General features: G+C 46.1%; 1 protein-coding gene across 1 annotated transcript; it reads right to left on the bottom strand.

The window, feature by feature from the left end:
• Positions 1-36: 36 nt before the first annotated feature.
• Positions 37-12,223, bottom strand: LOC124004719 (tumor necrosis factor receptor superfamily member 3-like). Its single transcript, XM_046313441.1, has 9 exons — positions 12,153-12,223; positions 10,290-10,400; positions 2,582-2,743; positions 2,345-2,429; positions 2,010-2,044; positions 1,688-1,804; positions 1,297-1,316; positions 1,021-1,142; positions 37-767 (listed from the first exon to the last, which is right to left on the bottom strand). The coding sequence occupies exons 1-9, from the start codon at positions 12,187-12,189 to the stop codon at positions 662-664; spliced, it is 795 nt and encodes a 264-aa protein (XP_046169397.1). The 5' UTR covers positions 12,190-12,223; the 3' UTR covers positions 37-661.
• Between the last annotated feature and the right edge of the window lie 801 nt (positions 12,224-13,024).

The raw sequence follows: 13,024 nt of genomic DNA, 5'->3' as shown, positions 1-13,024 counted from the left end.
ATCGCCCCATCACCTGTATTCATTGAAAAATTATATTTCATATTTTGGTTTTAATTTGTGCAAAAACAGTTCAAGGTGCCACATGAACACAGAAAAAACAGTTTGCAGCAGTTGAGACTGAAAGCTTATTATACAGTTCAATAAAATGAGAGCAAGTGGATGTGTACATAACCACCATAGTGAGATGTCTAGCTCTAAGTCTAGAACAGGAAATAAACACTGCATATGTTGGCTCAATCAAAAATTACCTTTACATTTCTATCAAGCAATCTGTAACGCTTCAGTGATACAGACTGAATAGAGCCCCAGGTAGATGTTGTCCCTTACCACTGATCCAGGGTCAGACCAGTCTTCATCCTCCTTATGATTAACATTAGGATGTAGGGTTGGCTAAACTGATCCTAGAAGGGAAGCTTTCACTTGGTGCGTCCTCTGTCCTCAATCCCCCTCCCCTCAATGCACCTCCTCTTTGGAAACGTGACTGTCCTTCCCTTGTTCCTGTGAAGGGAAGAATACACAGTCCATCTCCCCATCCCTTTCCTCCTGGGATATATGGATGTTAGGGGAGGGTGTGGGCTGGGTCGGACATCCTTCCTCATCCCTTTCCTCCTGGGATAGATGGATGTTAGGGGAGGGTGTGGGGTGGGTCGGACATCCTTCCTCATCCCTCTCTTTCTGCCCTCTCTCTTCCATCCCACCACCCATACCAGTGAACTGGTTGAGTAAACTGAAGATGACTGTTCCAGCATTGTGGACATGGACCGGGCCTGACAGAGACAGAGAGAAAGTGATATTAGATTCTATATTCATCATCAGCCTTATTCACTATGGATCTTGAAACTAATCAACTTCCCATGCTAATCCCCCATGGACTTCAAAACATCATCTATGCAAAACTCCAAGTTAAACGACTGACGTGCATCTATAGGAAAAACCACAAGAGTATCTCCACCACATTTAGATTCCTTTTTAAATCAAGATTCTGGGGTCAAAATAATTATTTGTATGTATCCATAGTACCCATATTTGCTGCTGTAATAGGTGTTGGATCCACTGTCTGGTGCTGAATACTGGGCTGTGTCTCTCTGGCATTGTGCTGATGAGGTGGCTCTGGTCTTGTTAGGCGACGCTTCTCTTACTCCCTTCACAAGAGCACAGAAATTCACCAGAAATCCAGAGTTATTGGAATACACAATTGTCAACAATGCCTATTTAGGGTTTCGGTCAGGAACACATGAATGACAATGTAAACATTACACACACAATGTAGTAATTTACCGTAGGTATTATACATACCTTGTTACAGAACTTGAGAGCTGGAAAATAACAGACACAAATCTATTAGTCAACCCAGCAAACTGATGGTAAGCCACTCATGGGTATTTCATTGATGAATCATCTATGATTGAATGGGCAATGCTTTTTCATCTTACTCTGCATTTAAATGCTTTCTGGGTACATGTAGACACTAGAAACCGGTAAGTAGGTCTACACAGAGAGAGTGTTGCAATCTTTTAATTCAATTACATTCACAAGAAGCTACAGTTGGCTCCCAGTGCAGACCTATCCTGAGATTTAACATCACAGTCTAATCCTTCCTCATCTCATTCTAGTGTCCAGAGAGAGAGTCTGCTCTAACACAATGATCTAACTACAGTTGAGACTGAACAGAGGAACACTACCTTACCTTGTTTTAAACAGGCTTCATTTCCTGGGTGACGGATACATAACAGAAAGATAACGGCTAGGATTCCAATGACCATCATAGGACACAAAATGGCTGCCAAGTGTTTGCTGGTGTCAGCTGGTGGGGAAAGGAGATGGAGAAACTACTGTATCTGTAGCTTCTCACATTTTCAATATATTCTGACTGTAATGAAAATAGCTGATGGGCACACATCACACACACACACACACACACACACACACACACACACACACACACACACACACACACACACACACACACACACACACACACACACCTGTGGTGTGATGAGTGGCGTTACCTGCTTGTGAGACTGGTGATCGTGGAGTGTCACAGCTGGGTGAGACAGAGGTAAAGGACTCATCATGTAACATATTCACAGCCTGTCAACACTGAAGTGGGGCCAGGGAACTGAGAACTGTATTTAATATCCCAAATATCCATTACCACTAAGATATCTGACAATTCTTTGATACCAGATCTTCTGGTTGTATGAAGGTTATATACCATAAAATAACAACTTTGCCAGAAGTGGCCCTCCTGGCAGGAGACGTCTTCAACCAGAGCCTGTTTATCTGTCTGGTTCCAGTATGTAATAGTATGTTTTAGGGAGGATTAAAAAGGCTAAAGGCTCACTTGGGAGGTTGACAGCGTCCAGCGGAAGAGGAAGTCCTGCTGTGTTCAGAGGAAGTTCCTGTCTGGTTGTTTCTGATGCCCACTTCTGTAATCAGAGCAGAGTGCACACAGGCAGGAAAACATCACATCTATCCACAGCCAAACACACTGATTCAATACCCAGAACCTGGCAAGAATACAACACAGTGAAGGAAGACATGCATAAGAGAAGGCCAGTGGGCAACACACACACTGTACCATTGCTAGGTGGCAGGGGAGGTGGGGGCAGCTGAGGGATCTTCTCACAGTCTCTACAGTTTCCTGTCTGGTCGTCTTTGTCGGTGCAGGTAAAACCAGCCTCACAGCGACATCTAGCGTTCGATACAGAAGTACATGGCTCATCCTCCACCAGGTGCAAATCTGATACACACAAACACACACACACACACCACAGCCAGAACAAAAGGTTCAGTACAGCTATTACATGGTAATAAATAGTGTCCATACTGTAGAGATACCTTTATAACTTTTGGTAAGAAATGACATGTATGGCATATGGAAATCATAAGAGGGCAGTTTATGGAGATAGGTGGGATGGACTGAGAGTAGCGGAGGGGTGGGTTTATGGAGATAGGTGGGATTGACAGAGTAGCTGAGGGGTGGATTTATGCAAATAGGTGGGATGGACTGAGAGTAGCGGAGGGGTGGGTTTATGGAGATAGGTGGGATTGACAGAGTAGCTGAGGGGTGGATTTATGCAAATAGGTGGGATGGACTGAGAGTAGCGGAGGGGTGGGTTTATGGAGATAGGTGGGATTGACAGAGTAGCTGAGGGGTGGATTTATAGAGACAGGTGGGATGGACTGAGAGTAGCTGAGGGGTGGGTTTATGCAAATAGGTGGGATGGACTGAGAGTAGCAGAGGGGTGGGTTTATGGAAATAGTTGGGATTGACAGAGTAGCTGAAGGGTGGGTTTATGGAAATAGGTGGGATTGACAGAGTAGCTGAGGGGTGGGTTTTAAAAAATCATGTTCTTTAATAGTTATGACTGAAAACACAATGTATTAGTACGATCAATCAAGATCTAATGTATATCAAAATACCAAATGACTTTATTCCTGCCATGTAACCACTGCAAAAAAAATTACAAATTCTTCATCAATCTACACACAATACCGAACAATGACAAAGCCAAAACAGGTTTTTAGAAATGTGCATCCTGTTTCCATTGATCATCCTTGAGATGTTTCTACAACTTCGATTGGAGTCCACCTGTGGTAAATTCAATTGACTGGACATGATTTGGAAAAGCACACACCTGTCTATATTAAGTCCCACAGTTGACAGTGCATGTCAGAGCAAAAACCAAGCCATGAGTTCGAAGGAAATGTATGTAGAGCTCCGTGACAGGATTGTGTCGAGGCACAGATCTGGGGAAGGGTACCAAAACATTTCTGCAGCATTGAAGGTCCCCAAGAACACAGTGGCCTCCAACATTCTTAAATGGAAGAAGTTTGGAACCACCAACACTCTTCCTAGAGCTGGCCGCCCAGCTAAACTTGAGCAATCGGGGGAGAAGGGCTTTGGTCAGGGAGGTGACCAAGAACCTGTGGTCACTCTGACAGAGCTTCAGAGCTCCTCTGTGGTGATGGGAGAACCTTTCAGAAGGACAACCATCTCTGCAGCACTCCACCAATCAGGCCTTTATGGTAGAGTGGCCAGACGGAAGCCACTCCTCAGTAAAAGGCACATGACAGCCCACTTGTGTCACGACTTCTGCCGAAGTCGTTGCCTCTCCTTGTTCGGGCGGTGCTCGGCGTTCGACGTCACCGGTCTTCTAGCCATCATTGATCCATTTTTCATTTTCCATTGGTTTTGTCTTGTCTTCCCACACACCTGTTTTCAATCCCATTCATTACCTGTTGTGTATTTAACCCTCTGTTTCCCCTCATGTCTTTGTCAGAGATTGTTTATTGTCAGTGTAGTGTTGTTTGTTGTATAGGTGCGCGACGGGTCTTCGTACCCATATTTTGTTTATGTTCTTTTCCTGTTTAGTGTTATGGAGCATGTTACTAGGACATTATTAAAAGACCATTTTACACTCCGTTTGACTCTCCTGCGCCTGACTTCCCTGCCTCCTATACACATATGCCTGTCAGCTTGGAGTTTGCCAAAAGGCAATTAAAGGATTCTCAGACCATGAGAAGATTCTCTCGTAAATGTGATATTTCATTTTTAATTTTTAATAAATATGTCAACATTTTAAAAATATTTTTTACTTTGTCATTATGGGGTATTGTAGATTGATGAGGGAAAAAAATATTTTATACATTTTAGAATGAAGCTGTAACAGTGGATAAAGTCAAGGGGTCTGTGTCATGTTTTGTCATTTATTATCTTGTCTTGTCCCTGTGCTTCCCATTCTATTCGTTTCCCTCTGCTGGTCTTATTAGGTTCTTTCCCTCTTTCTATCCCTCTCTCTCCCCCTTCCTCTCTCACTCTCTCGCTCTCTCTTCTCTCTATCGTTCCGTTCCTGCTCCCAGCTGTTCCTATTCCCCTAATCAATCATTTAGTCTTCCCACACCTGTTCCCGATCCTTTCCCCTGATTAGAGTCCCTATTTCTTCCTTTGTGTTCCGTTCCTGTCCTGTCGGTTCCTTGTCTAGAATTCACCGTGCTGTGTTTGTGTATCGCCCTGTCGTGTCGTGTTTTCCTCAGATGCTGCGTGGTGAGCAGGTGTCTGAGTCTGTCTGGTTCAAGTGCCTTCCCGAGGCAACCTGTTGTTCACCTGCTGTTCAAGATCGAGTCTCCAGTTTGTCCTCGTCTTTTCGAGTGAAAGTTGTGTTTTTTGTTTGTATTTACTTTACTGGATTAAAGACTCTGTTTTCGCCAAGTCGCTTTTGGGTCCTCTTTCACCTGCATGACAGAAGGAACCGACCAAGGAATGGACCCAGCGACTTCAGACGCTCGTTACACTGCCGTCGAGATCCAAGGAGCCATGCTCGGCAGACACGAGCAGGAATTGTCTGCTGCTCGCCATGCCGTGGAGAACCTGGCCGCTCAGGTTTCCGACCTCTCTGGACAGTTCCAGAGTCTACGTCTCGTGCCACCTGTTACTTCCTGGCCTGCCGAGCCTCCAGAACCTAGGGTTAATAACCCACCTTGCTACTCCGGGCAGCCCACTGAGTGCCGCTCCTTTCTCACGCAGTGTGAGATTGTGTTCTCTCTCCAACCCAACACATACTCTAGAGAGAGCTCGGGTTGCTTACGTCATTTCACTCCTTACTGGCCGGGCTCGAGAATGGGGCACAGCTATCTGGGAGGCAAGGGCTGATTGCTCTAACAAGTTCCAGAACTTTAAAGAGGAGATGATTCGGGTTTTTGACCGTTCAGTTTTTGGTAGGGAGGCTTCTAGGGCCCTGGCTTCCTTATGCCAAGGTGAACGGTCCATAACGGATTATTCTATTGAGTTTCGCACTCTTGCTGCCTCTAGTGAGTGGAACGAGCCGGCGCTGCTCGCTCGTTTTCTGGAGGGACTCCACGCAGTGGTTAAGGATGAGATTCTCTCCCGGGAGGTTCCTTCAGATGTGGACTCTTTGATTGCTCTCGCCATCCGCATAGAACGACGGGTAGATCTTCGTCACCGGGCTCGTGGAAGAGAGCTCGCATCAACGGTGTTTCCCTGCTCCGCATCGCAACCATCTCCCTCCTCTGGCTCAGAGTCTGAGCCCATGCAGCTGGGAGGGATTCGCATCTCGACTAAGGAGAGGGAACGGAGGATCACCAACCGCCTGTGCCTCTATTGCGGAGTTGCTGGACATTTTGTTAATTCATGTCCAGTAAAAGCCAGAGCTCATCTGTAAGCGGAGGGCTACAGGTGAGCGCAACTACTCAAGTCTCTCCATCAAAATCCTGTACTACTTTGTCGGTCCATCTACGCTGGACCGGTTCGGGTGCTACATGTAGTGCCTTGATAGACTCTGGGGCTGAGGGTTGTTTCATGGACGAAGCATGGGTTCGGAAACATGACATTCCTTTCAGAGAGTTAGAGAAGCCTACGCCCATGTTCGCCTTAGATGGTAGTCATCTTCCCAGTATCAGATTTGAGACACTACCTTTAACCCTCACAGTATCTGGTAACCACAGTGAGACTATTTCTTTTTTGATTTTTCGTTCACCGTTTACACCTGTTGTTTTGGGTCATCCCTGGCTAGTATGTCATAATCCTTCTATTAATTGGTCTAGTAATTCTATCCTATCCTGGAACATTTCTTGTCATGTGAAGTGTTTAATGTCTGCCATCCCTCCCGTTTCTTCTGTCCCTACTTCTCAGGAGGAACCTGGCGATTTGACAGGAGTGCCGGAGGAATATCATGATCTGCGCACGGTCTTCAGTCGGTCCCGAGCCAACTCCCTTCCTCCTCACCGGTCGTATGATTGTAGTATTGATCTCCTTCCGGGGACCACTCCTCCTCGGGGTAGACTATAGTCTCTGTCGGCTCCCGAACGTAAGGCTCTCGAGGATTATTTGTCTGTGTCTCTTGACGCCGATACCATAGTGCCTTCTTCCTCTCCGGCCGGGGCGGGGTTCTTTTTTGTTAAGAAGAAGGACGGTACTCTGCGCCCCTGCGTGGATTATCGAGGGCTGAATGACATAACGGTTAAGAATCGTTATCCGCTTCCCCTTATGTCATCAGCCTTCGAGATTCTGCAGGGAGCCAGGTGCTTTACTAAGTTGGACCTTCGTAACGCTTACCATCTCGTGCGCATCAGAGAGGGGGACGAGTGGAAAACGGCGTTTAACACTCCGTTAGGGCATTTTGAGTACCGGGTTCTGCCGTTTGGTCTCGCCAATGCGCCAGCTGTTTTTCAGGCATTAGTTAATGATGTTCTGAGAGACATGCTGAACATCTTTGTTTTTGTCTATCTTGACGATATCCTGATTTTTTTCTCCGTCACTCGAGATTCATGTTCAGCACGTTCGACGTGTTCTACAGCGCCTTTTAGAGAATTGTCTCTACGTAAAGTCTGAGAAGTGCTCTTTTCATGTCTCCTCCGTTACTTTTCTCGGTTCCGTTATTTCCGCTGAAGGCATTCAGATGGATTCCGCTAAGGTCCAAGCTGTCAGTGATTGGCCCGTTCCAAGGTCACGTGTCGAGTTGCAGCGCTTTTTAGGTTTCGCTAATTTCTATCTGCGTTTCATTCGTAATTTCGGTCAAGTTGCTGCCCCTCTCACAGCTCTTACTTCTGTCAAGACGTGTTTTAAGTGGTCCGGTTCCGCCCAGGGAGCTTTTGATCTTCTAAAAGAACGTTTTACGTCCGCTCCTATCCTCGTTACTCCTGACGTCACTAGACAATTCATTGTCGAGGTTGACGCTTCAGAGGTAGGCGTGGGAGCCATTCTATCCCAGCGCTTCCAGTCTGACGATAAGGTTCATCCTTGCGCTTATTTTTCTCATCGCCTGTCGCCATCTGAGCGCAACTATGATGTGGGTAACCGTGAACTGCTCGCCATCCGCTTAGCCCTAGGCGAATGGCGACAGTGGTTGGAGGGGGCGACCGTTCCTTTTGTCGTTTGGACAGACCATAAGAACCTTGAGTACATCCGTTCTGCCAAACGACTTAATGCCCGTCAAGCTCGTTGGGCGTTGTTTTTCGCTCGTTTCGAGTTTGTGATTTCTTACCGTCCGGGTAGCAAGAACACCAAGCCTGATGCCTTATCCCGTCTGTTTAGTTCTTCTGTGGCTTCTACTGATCCCGAGGGGATTCTTCCTTATGGGCGTGTTGTCGGGTTAACAGTCTGGGGAATTGAAAGACAGGTTAAGCAAGCACTCACGCACACTGCGTCGCCGCGCGCTTGTCCTAGTAACCTCCTTTTCGTTCTTGTTTCCACTCGTCTGGCTGTTCTTCAGTGGGCTCACTCTGCCAAGTTAGCTGGTCATCCCGGTGTTCGAGGCACTCTTGCGTCTATTCGCCAGCGCTTTTGGTGGCCGACTCAGGAGCGTGACACGCGCCGTTTCGTGGCTGCTTGTTCGGACTGCGCGCAGACTAAGTCGGGTAACTCTCCTCCTGCCGGTCGTCTCAGACCGCTCCCCATTCCTTCTCGACCATGGTCTCACATCGCCCTAGACTTCATTACCGGTCTGCCTTTGTCTGCGGGGAAGACTGTGATTCTTACGGTTGTCGATAGGTTCTCTAAGGCGGCACATTTCATTCCCCTCGCTAAACTTCCTTCCGCTAAGGAGACGGCACAAATCATTATCGAGAATGTATTCAGAATTCATGGCCTCCCGTTAGACGCCGTTTCAGACAGAGGCCCGCAATTCACGTCACAGTTTTGGAGGGAGTTCTGTCGTTTGATTGGTGCGTCCGTCAGTCTCTCTTCCGGGTTTCATCCCCAGTCTAACGGTCAAGCAGAGAGGGCCAATCAGACGATTGGTCGCATACTACGCAGCCTTTCTTTCAGAAACCCTGCGTCTTGGGCAGAACAGCTCCCCTGGGCAGAATACGCTCACAATTCGCTTCCTTCGTCTGCTACCGGGTTATCTCCGTTTCAGAGTAGTCTGGGTTACCAGCCTCCTCTGTTCTCATCCCAGCTTGCCGAGTCCAGCGTTCCCTCCGCTCAAGCGTTTGTCCAACGTTGTGAGCGCACCTGGAGGAGGGTGAGGTCTGCACTTTGCCGTTACAGGGCACAGACTGTGAGAGCCGCCAATAAACGCAGGATTAAGAGTCCAAGGTATTGTTGCGGCCAGAGAGTGTGGCTTTCCACTCGCAACCTTCCTCTTACGACAGCTTCTCGTAAGTTGACTCCGCGGTTCATTGGTCCGTTCCGTGTCTCCCAGGTCGTCAATCCTGTCGCTGTGCGACTGCTTCTTCCGCGACATCTTCGTCGCGTCCATCCTGTCTTCCATGTCTCCTGTGTTAAGCCCTTTCTTCGCACCCCCGTTCGTCTTCCCTCCCCCCTCCCGTCCTTGTCGAGAGCGCACCTATTTACAAGGTACATAAGATCATGGACATGCGTTCTCGGGGACGGGGTCACCAATACTTAGTGGATTGGGAGGGTTACGGTCCTGAGGAGAGGAGTTGGGTTCCGTCTCGGGACGTGCTGGACCGTTCACTCATTGATGATTTCCTCCGTTGCCGCCAGGATTCCTCCTCGAGTGCGCCAGGAGGCGCTCGGTGAGTGGGGGGGTACTGTCATGTTTTGTCATTTATTATCTTGTCTTGTCCCTGTGCTTCCCATTCTATTCGTTTCCCTCTGCTGGTCTTATTAGGTTCTTTCCCTCTTTCTATCCCTCTCTCTCCCCCTTCCTCTCTCACTCTCTCGCTCTCTCTTCTCTCTATCGTTCCGTTCCTGCTCCCAGCTGTTCCTATTCCCCTAATCAATCATTTAGTCTTCCCACACCTGTTCCCGATCCTTTCCCCTGATTAGAGTCCCTATTTCTTCCTTTGTGTTCCGTTCCTGTCCTGTCGGTTCCTTGTCTAGAATTCACCGTGCTGTGTTTGTGTATCGCCCTGTCGTGTCGTGTTTTCCTCAGATGCTGCGTGGTGAGCAGGTGTCTGAGTCTGTCTGGTTCAAGTGCCTTCCCGAGGCAACCTGTTGTTCACCTGCTGTTCAAGATCGAGTCTCCAGTTTGTCCTCGTCTTTTCGAGTGAAAGTTGTGTTTTTTTTGTTTGTATTTACTTTACTGGATTAAAGACTCTGTTTTCGCCAAGTCGCTTTTGGGTCCTCTTTCACCTGCATGACAGTCTGAATACTTTACGAATGCACTGTACATACACTGGCCTTCTTTAGACTAGTTGAGTATCTGCAGCATCAGCATTTGTGGGTTCGATTACAGGCTCAAAATGGCCCCAAAAAACACAAAAAATGACAATGATTTACAAACAATATACAGTTGAAGTATTTCCCACAAAATAAAGATGTTACATTGCTCTGTGAATGAGTTGTGTTCGTGTTTATGTACCACGTTTGCAGTCTTTGAAGCAGGAATGACAACTGGACTCAGCATTCAATCGTGTTGTGTAGGAACCATCTCGACAGGGAGAGCACTCTGAACAGGAACTCTGATAATGACCTGCGATAGAGAGGGGGAGGTGAAACATTAAATCAGTGTATTGGTCGCATACACAGTTTAGCAAATGTTATAGCGGGTGCAGCGGAAATGCTTGTGTTACTATCTCTTAACAACGCAGTAAAATGTCAAACAAGCAGTGGCGGTTCTAGACCTGTCACGCCCTGACCTTAGATATCTCTGTTTTCTTTATATTTTGGTTAGGTCAGGGTGTGACTAGAGTGGTTACACTAGTTTTTGTATTGTCTATGGTTTTTGTATGTCTAGGGTTGTTGTAGGTCTAGGGGGTTTTGTATTTCTACGTTGGCCTGATATGGCTCTCAATCAGAGACAGCTGTTTATCATAGTCTCTGATTGGGGATCATATTTAGGCAGCCATTTCCCCTTTTTGTTTTTTGGCATCGTGTCTATGTGTAGTTGCCTGTCAGCACTCGTTTGTATAGCTTCACGTGTCGTTTTGTTATTTTGTTTGTTCAGTGTTCATTCTTTAAATGTACGCATACCACGCTGCGCCTTGGTCCGATCCTTATGACGAATGTGACAAGAGCATTTCAACTGGGGGGGCCAAGCTGGGGCCAGTTGTACTGTTAGAGGGGCCAGTTACATTAGACGTTATTGTTGTCAACATTTTCTTCACTGCATTACAGGCATTAGCAGGCAAAAGACCATGTTCATAATCATCATCGTTGCCACTGTCTAATAACGGATGTAAAAAAAGAACAATAGCAAAAATTTGTTATGTAAAAATTATTTCATACTCCACTTTCAGGGGGGCAACAAGGGGGTCCAAAATTGTTGTCACAGGGGCACTGGCCCCCCCTGGCCCCACCACAGAACCGCCACTGCAAACAAGTACACAAATAATTTAAGTGTTTTTTTACAATAATTCAAGAACCTCGGGACGAATCCAATCAACAACCCGAATGCTATCTATGCGTATGTACAGTACACTGGAAGAATTTACACAAGATATACTAACAATGATATGTACAGCAGTAGATATATTAGAATGAGCTATGTTGGGAATACATTTTTTACATTTACATTTAAGTCATTTAGCAGACGCTCTTATCCAGAGCGACTTACAAAGAATACTGTATTTAAATACTCAGTGTGAAACAGGAAGTGTCCAGTGGTTTGATGGCTGTAAGACATGGGACAGCAGTTATGGAGTAAAGGAAATACAGTTAGGGAAAAATATAGGGAAATGGGGCGATAGAGAGAATGAGGTAGAAAGAGAGGAGCGAGGAGAGAGTGAAGAGACAAGGGGAGTCAAGACATAAGAGAGCACCACAATAACAATACAAAGTTTTATAAATGTCCTGTAGTAGTCTACATAAGCAGTGGATATCAGAACATAATGCTAACTCTTTTAGACCCATAGGCACACACACATTCAGGTAACGTTTTAGTACACGGTCTGTTGCTGAGTGAGAAGATGGGGAGCGTAGCGGCAGAGAGCAGAGAATAACAGGAAGAGATGGAGCGCACAGAGCGAGAGCCTGTTGGCCTAGTCTGCATACTAATGAAGGATGTGGTCATAGCACAGAGCTCCACTTCTCATCATGAGAAACTCTCTCTTGGTTTCCTCATGATTCCTAAGAGCCTATGCGCACTCACACATTCTGAAAGAATCTGACTCACTATTAATGTACAAAATGGTTGATTGTAGGATGATGTGGAGATGAGGGAACAAAAACAAGGGAACAATAAATCAAATAAAAAGTAAGATGATGGAGGGCATTTCTTTCTCACCTGGTGGACACAGTCTGCATTGTCTCCCTCCATCCATGTAATAGCTCTCTGTAGTCTGACGACACACAACACGAACACACAGTCTCACGAGGTCTACTGTCATAATGCTGTAACAGATGTCAAATGGTTCTAACAGCTTTCATAGGCGGTCATAACAAATACTAAGAACGGACATAAAAGGGGCAAAATGGTTACCAGGGGATATGAGACTGCTAGGTGTGCAGACATCATTAGCACAGCCACAAATAACTGTTCCATCACCATTCTGTAAACAATGTTAAATCATGAACAATTTGTCATTTGAGTTCATTCAGTAACATTTCTAATTAGGTATTAAAAAGTACACAACAAATAATGCCAGATGTTACAAGGCTACAACATGTTAAAAATCTGTAAGTTTATCACAATTTGATGGTGACTGCACTAACTTCTGGCTTTGAGCCTCATTTCTGTTCAAAATATATCAATGTAGAAACCTGTGTTGAAAATGCCAACACAACATAATCTAGTCTTATCTTTTGCACTGTAGAGACCACACCAAATACCAAGTATTTGTTGTCTACAACTTCGACCCCCCCCCCCCCCCCCTTCAACTATTATTCTTTAAGGTGTGTCTCGCTCTTCTCTACCCATCCTTTGCGTCATTATTTCCTTCACCTGTGACATCTTCCTCTCTTCCTGTCTCTCCCGCCCACTGTGTACTGACAGTGATGTTGTGATGTATTTATAAGCTAGAGACAGACAGGCAGACAAGACAGGCATGTCAGCAGGGTGACTAATGCTTCTGAACCAAAGTCTCATCATTTTCGACACATACTTTAAGATGTGAAAGACAGTTTGTCACAAACATTTTATCTCGCTGTCCTCGTAAA

Source organism: Oncorhynchus gorbuscha, linkage group LG19 (assembly GCF_021184085.1).
Source record: "Oncorhynchus gorbuscha isolate QuinsamMale2020 ecotype Even-year linkage group LG19, OgorEven_v1.0, whole genome shotgun sequence".
In the NCBI taxonomy this organism is placed as follows: domain Eukaryota; kingdom Metazoa; phylum Chordata; class Actinopteri; order Salmoniformes; family Salmonidae; genus Oncorhynchus; species Oncorhynchus gorbuscha.
This window is presented reverse-complemented; position numbering and strand designations above follow the sequence as displayed.

Coding starts and splice junctions, on each gene's coding strand:
- LOC124004719 (XM_046313441.1), bottom strand. CDS start 12,189: ATGGATGGAGGGAGACAATGCAGACTGTGTCCACCAG. Junction 10,401..12,152: donor ATGCAGACTGTGTCCACCAG/GTGAGAAAGAAA, acceptor TCTCTATCGCAG/GTCATTATCAGAGTTCCTGT. Junction 2,430..2,581: donor TCCCCTGCCACCTAGCAATG/GTACAGTGTGTG, acceptor CTCTGATTACAG/AAGTGGGCATCAGAAACAAC.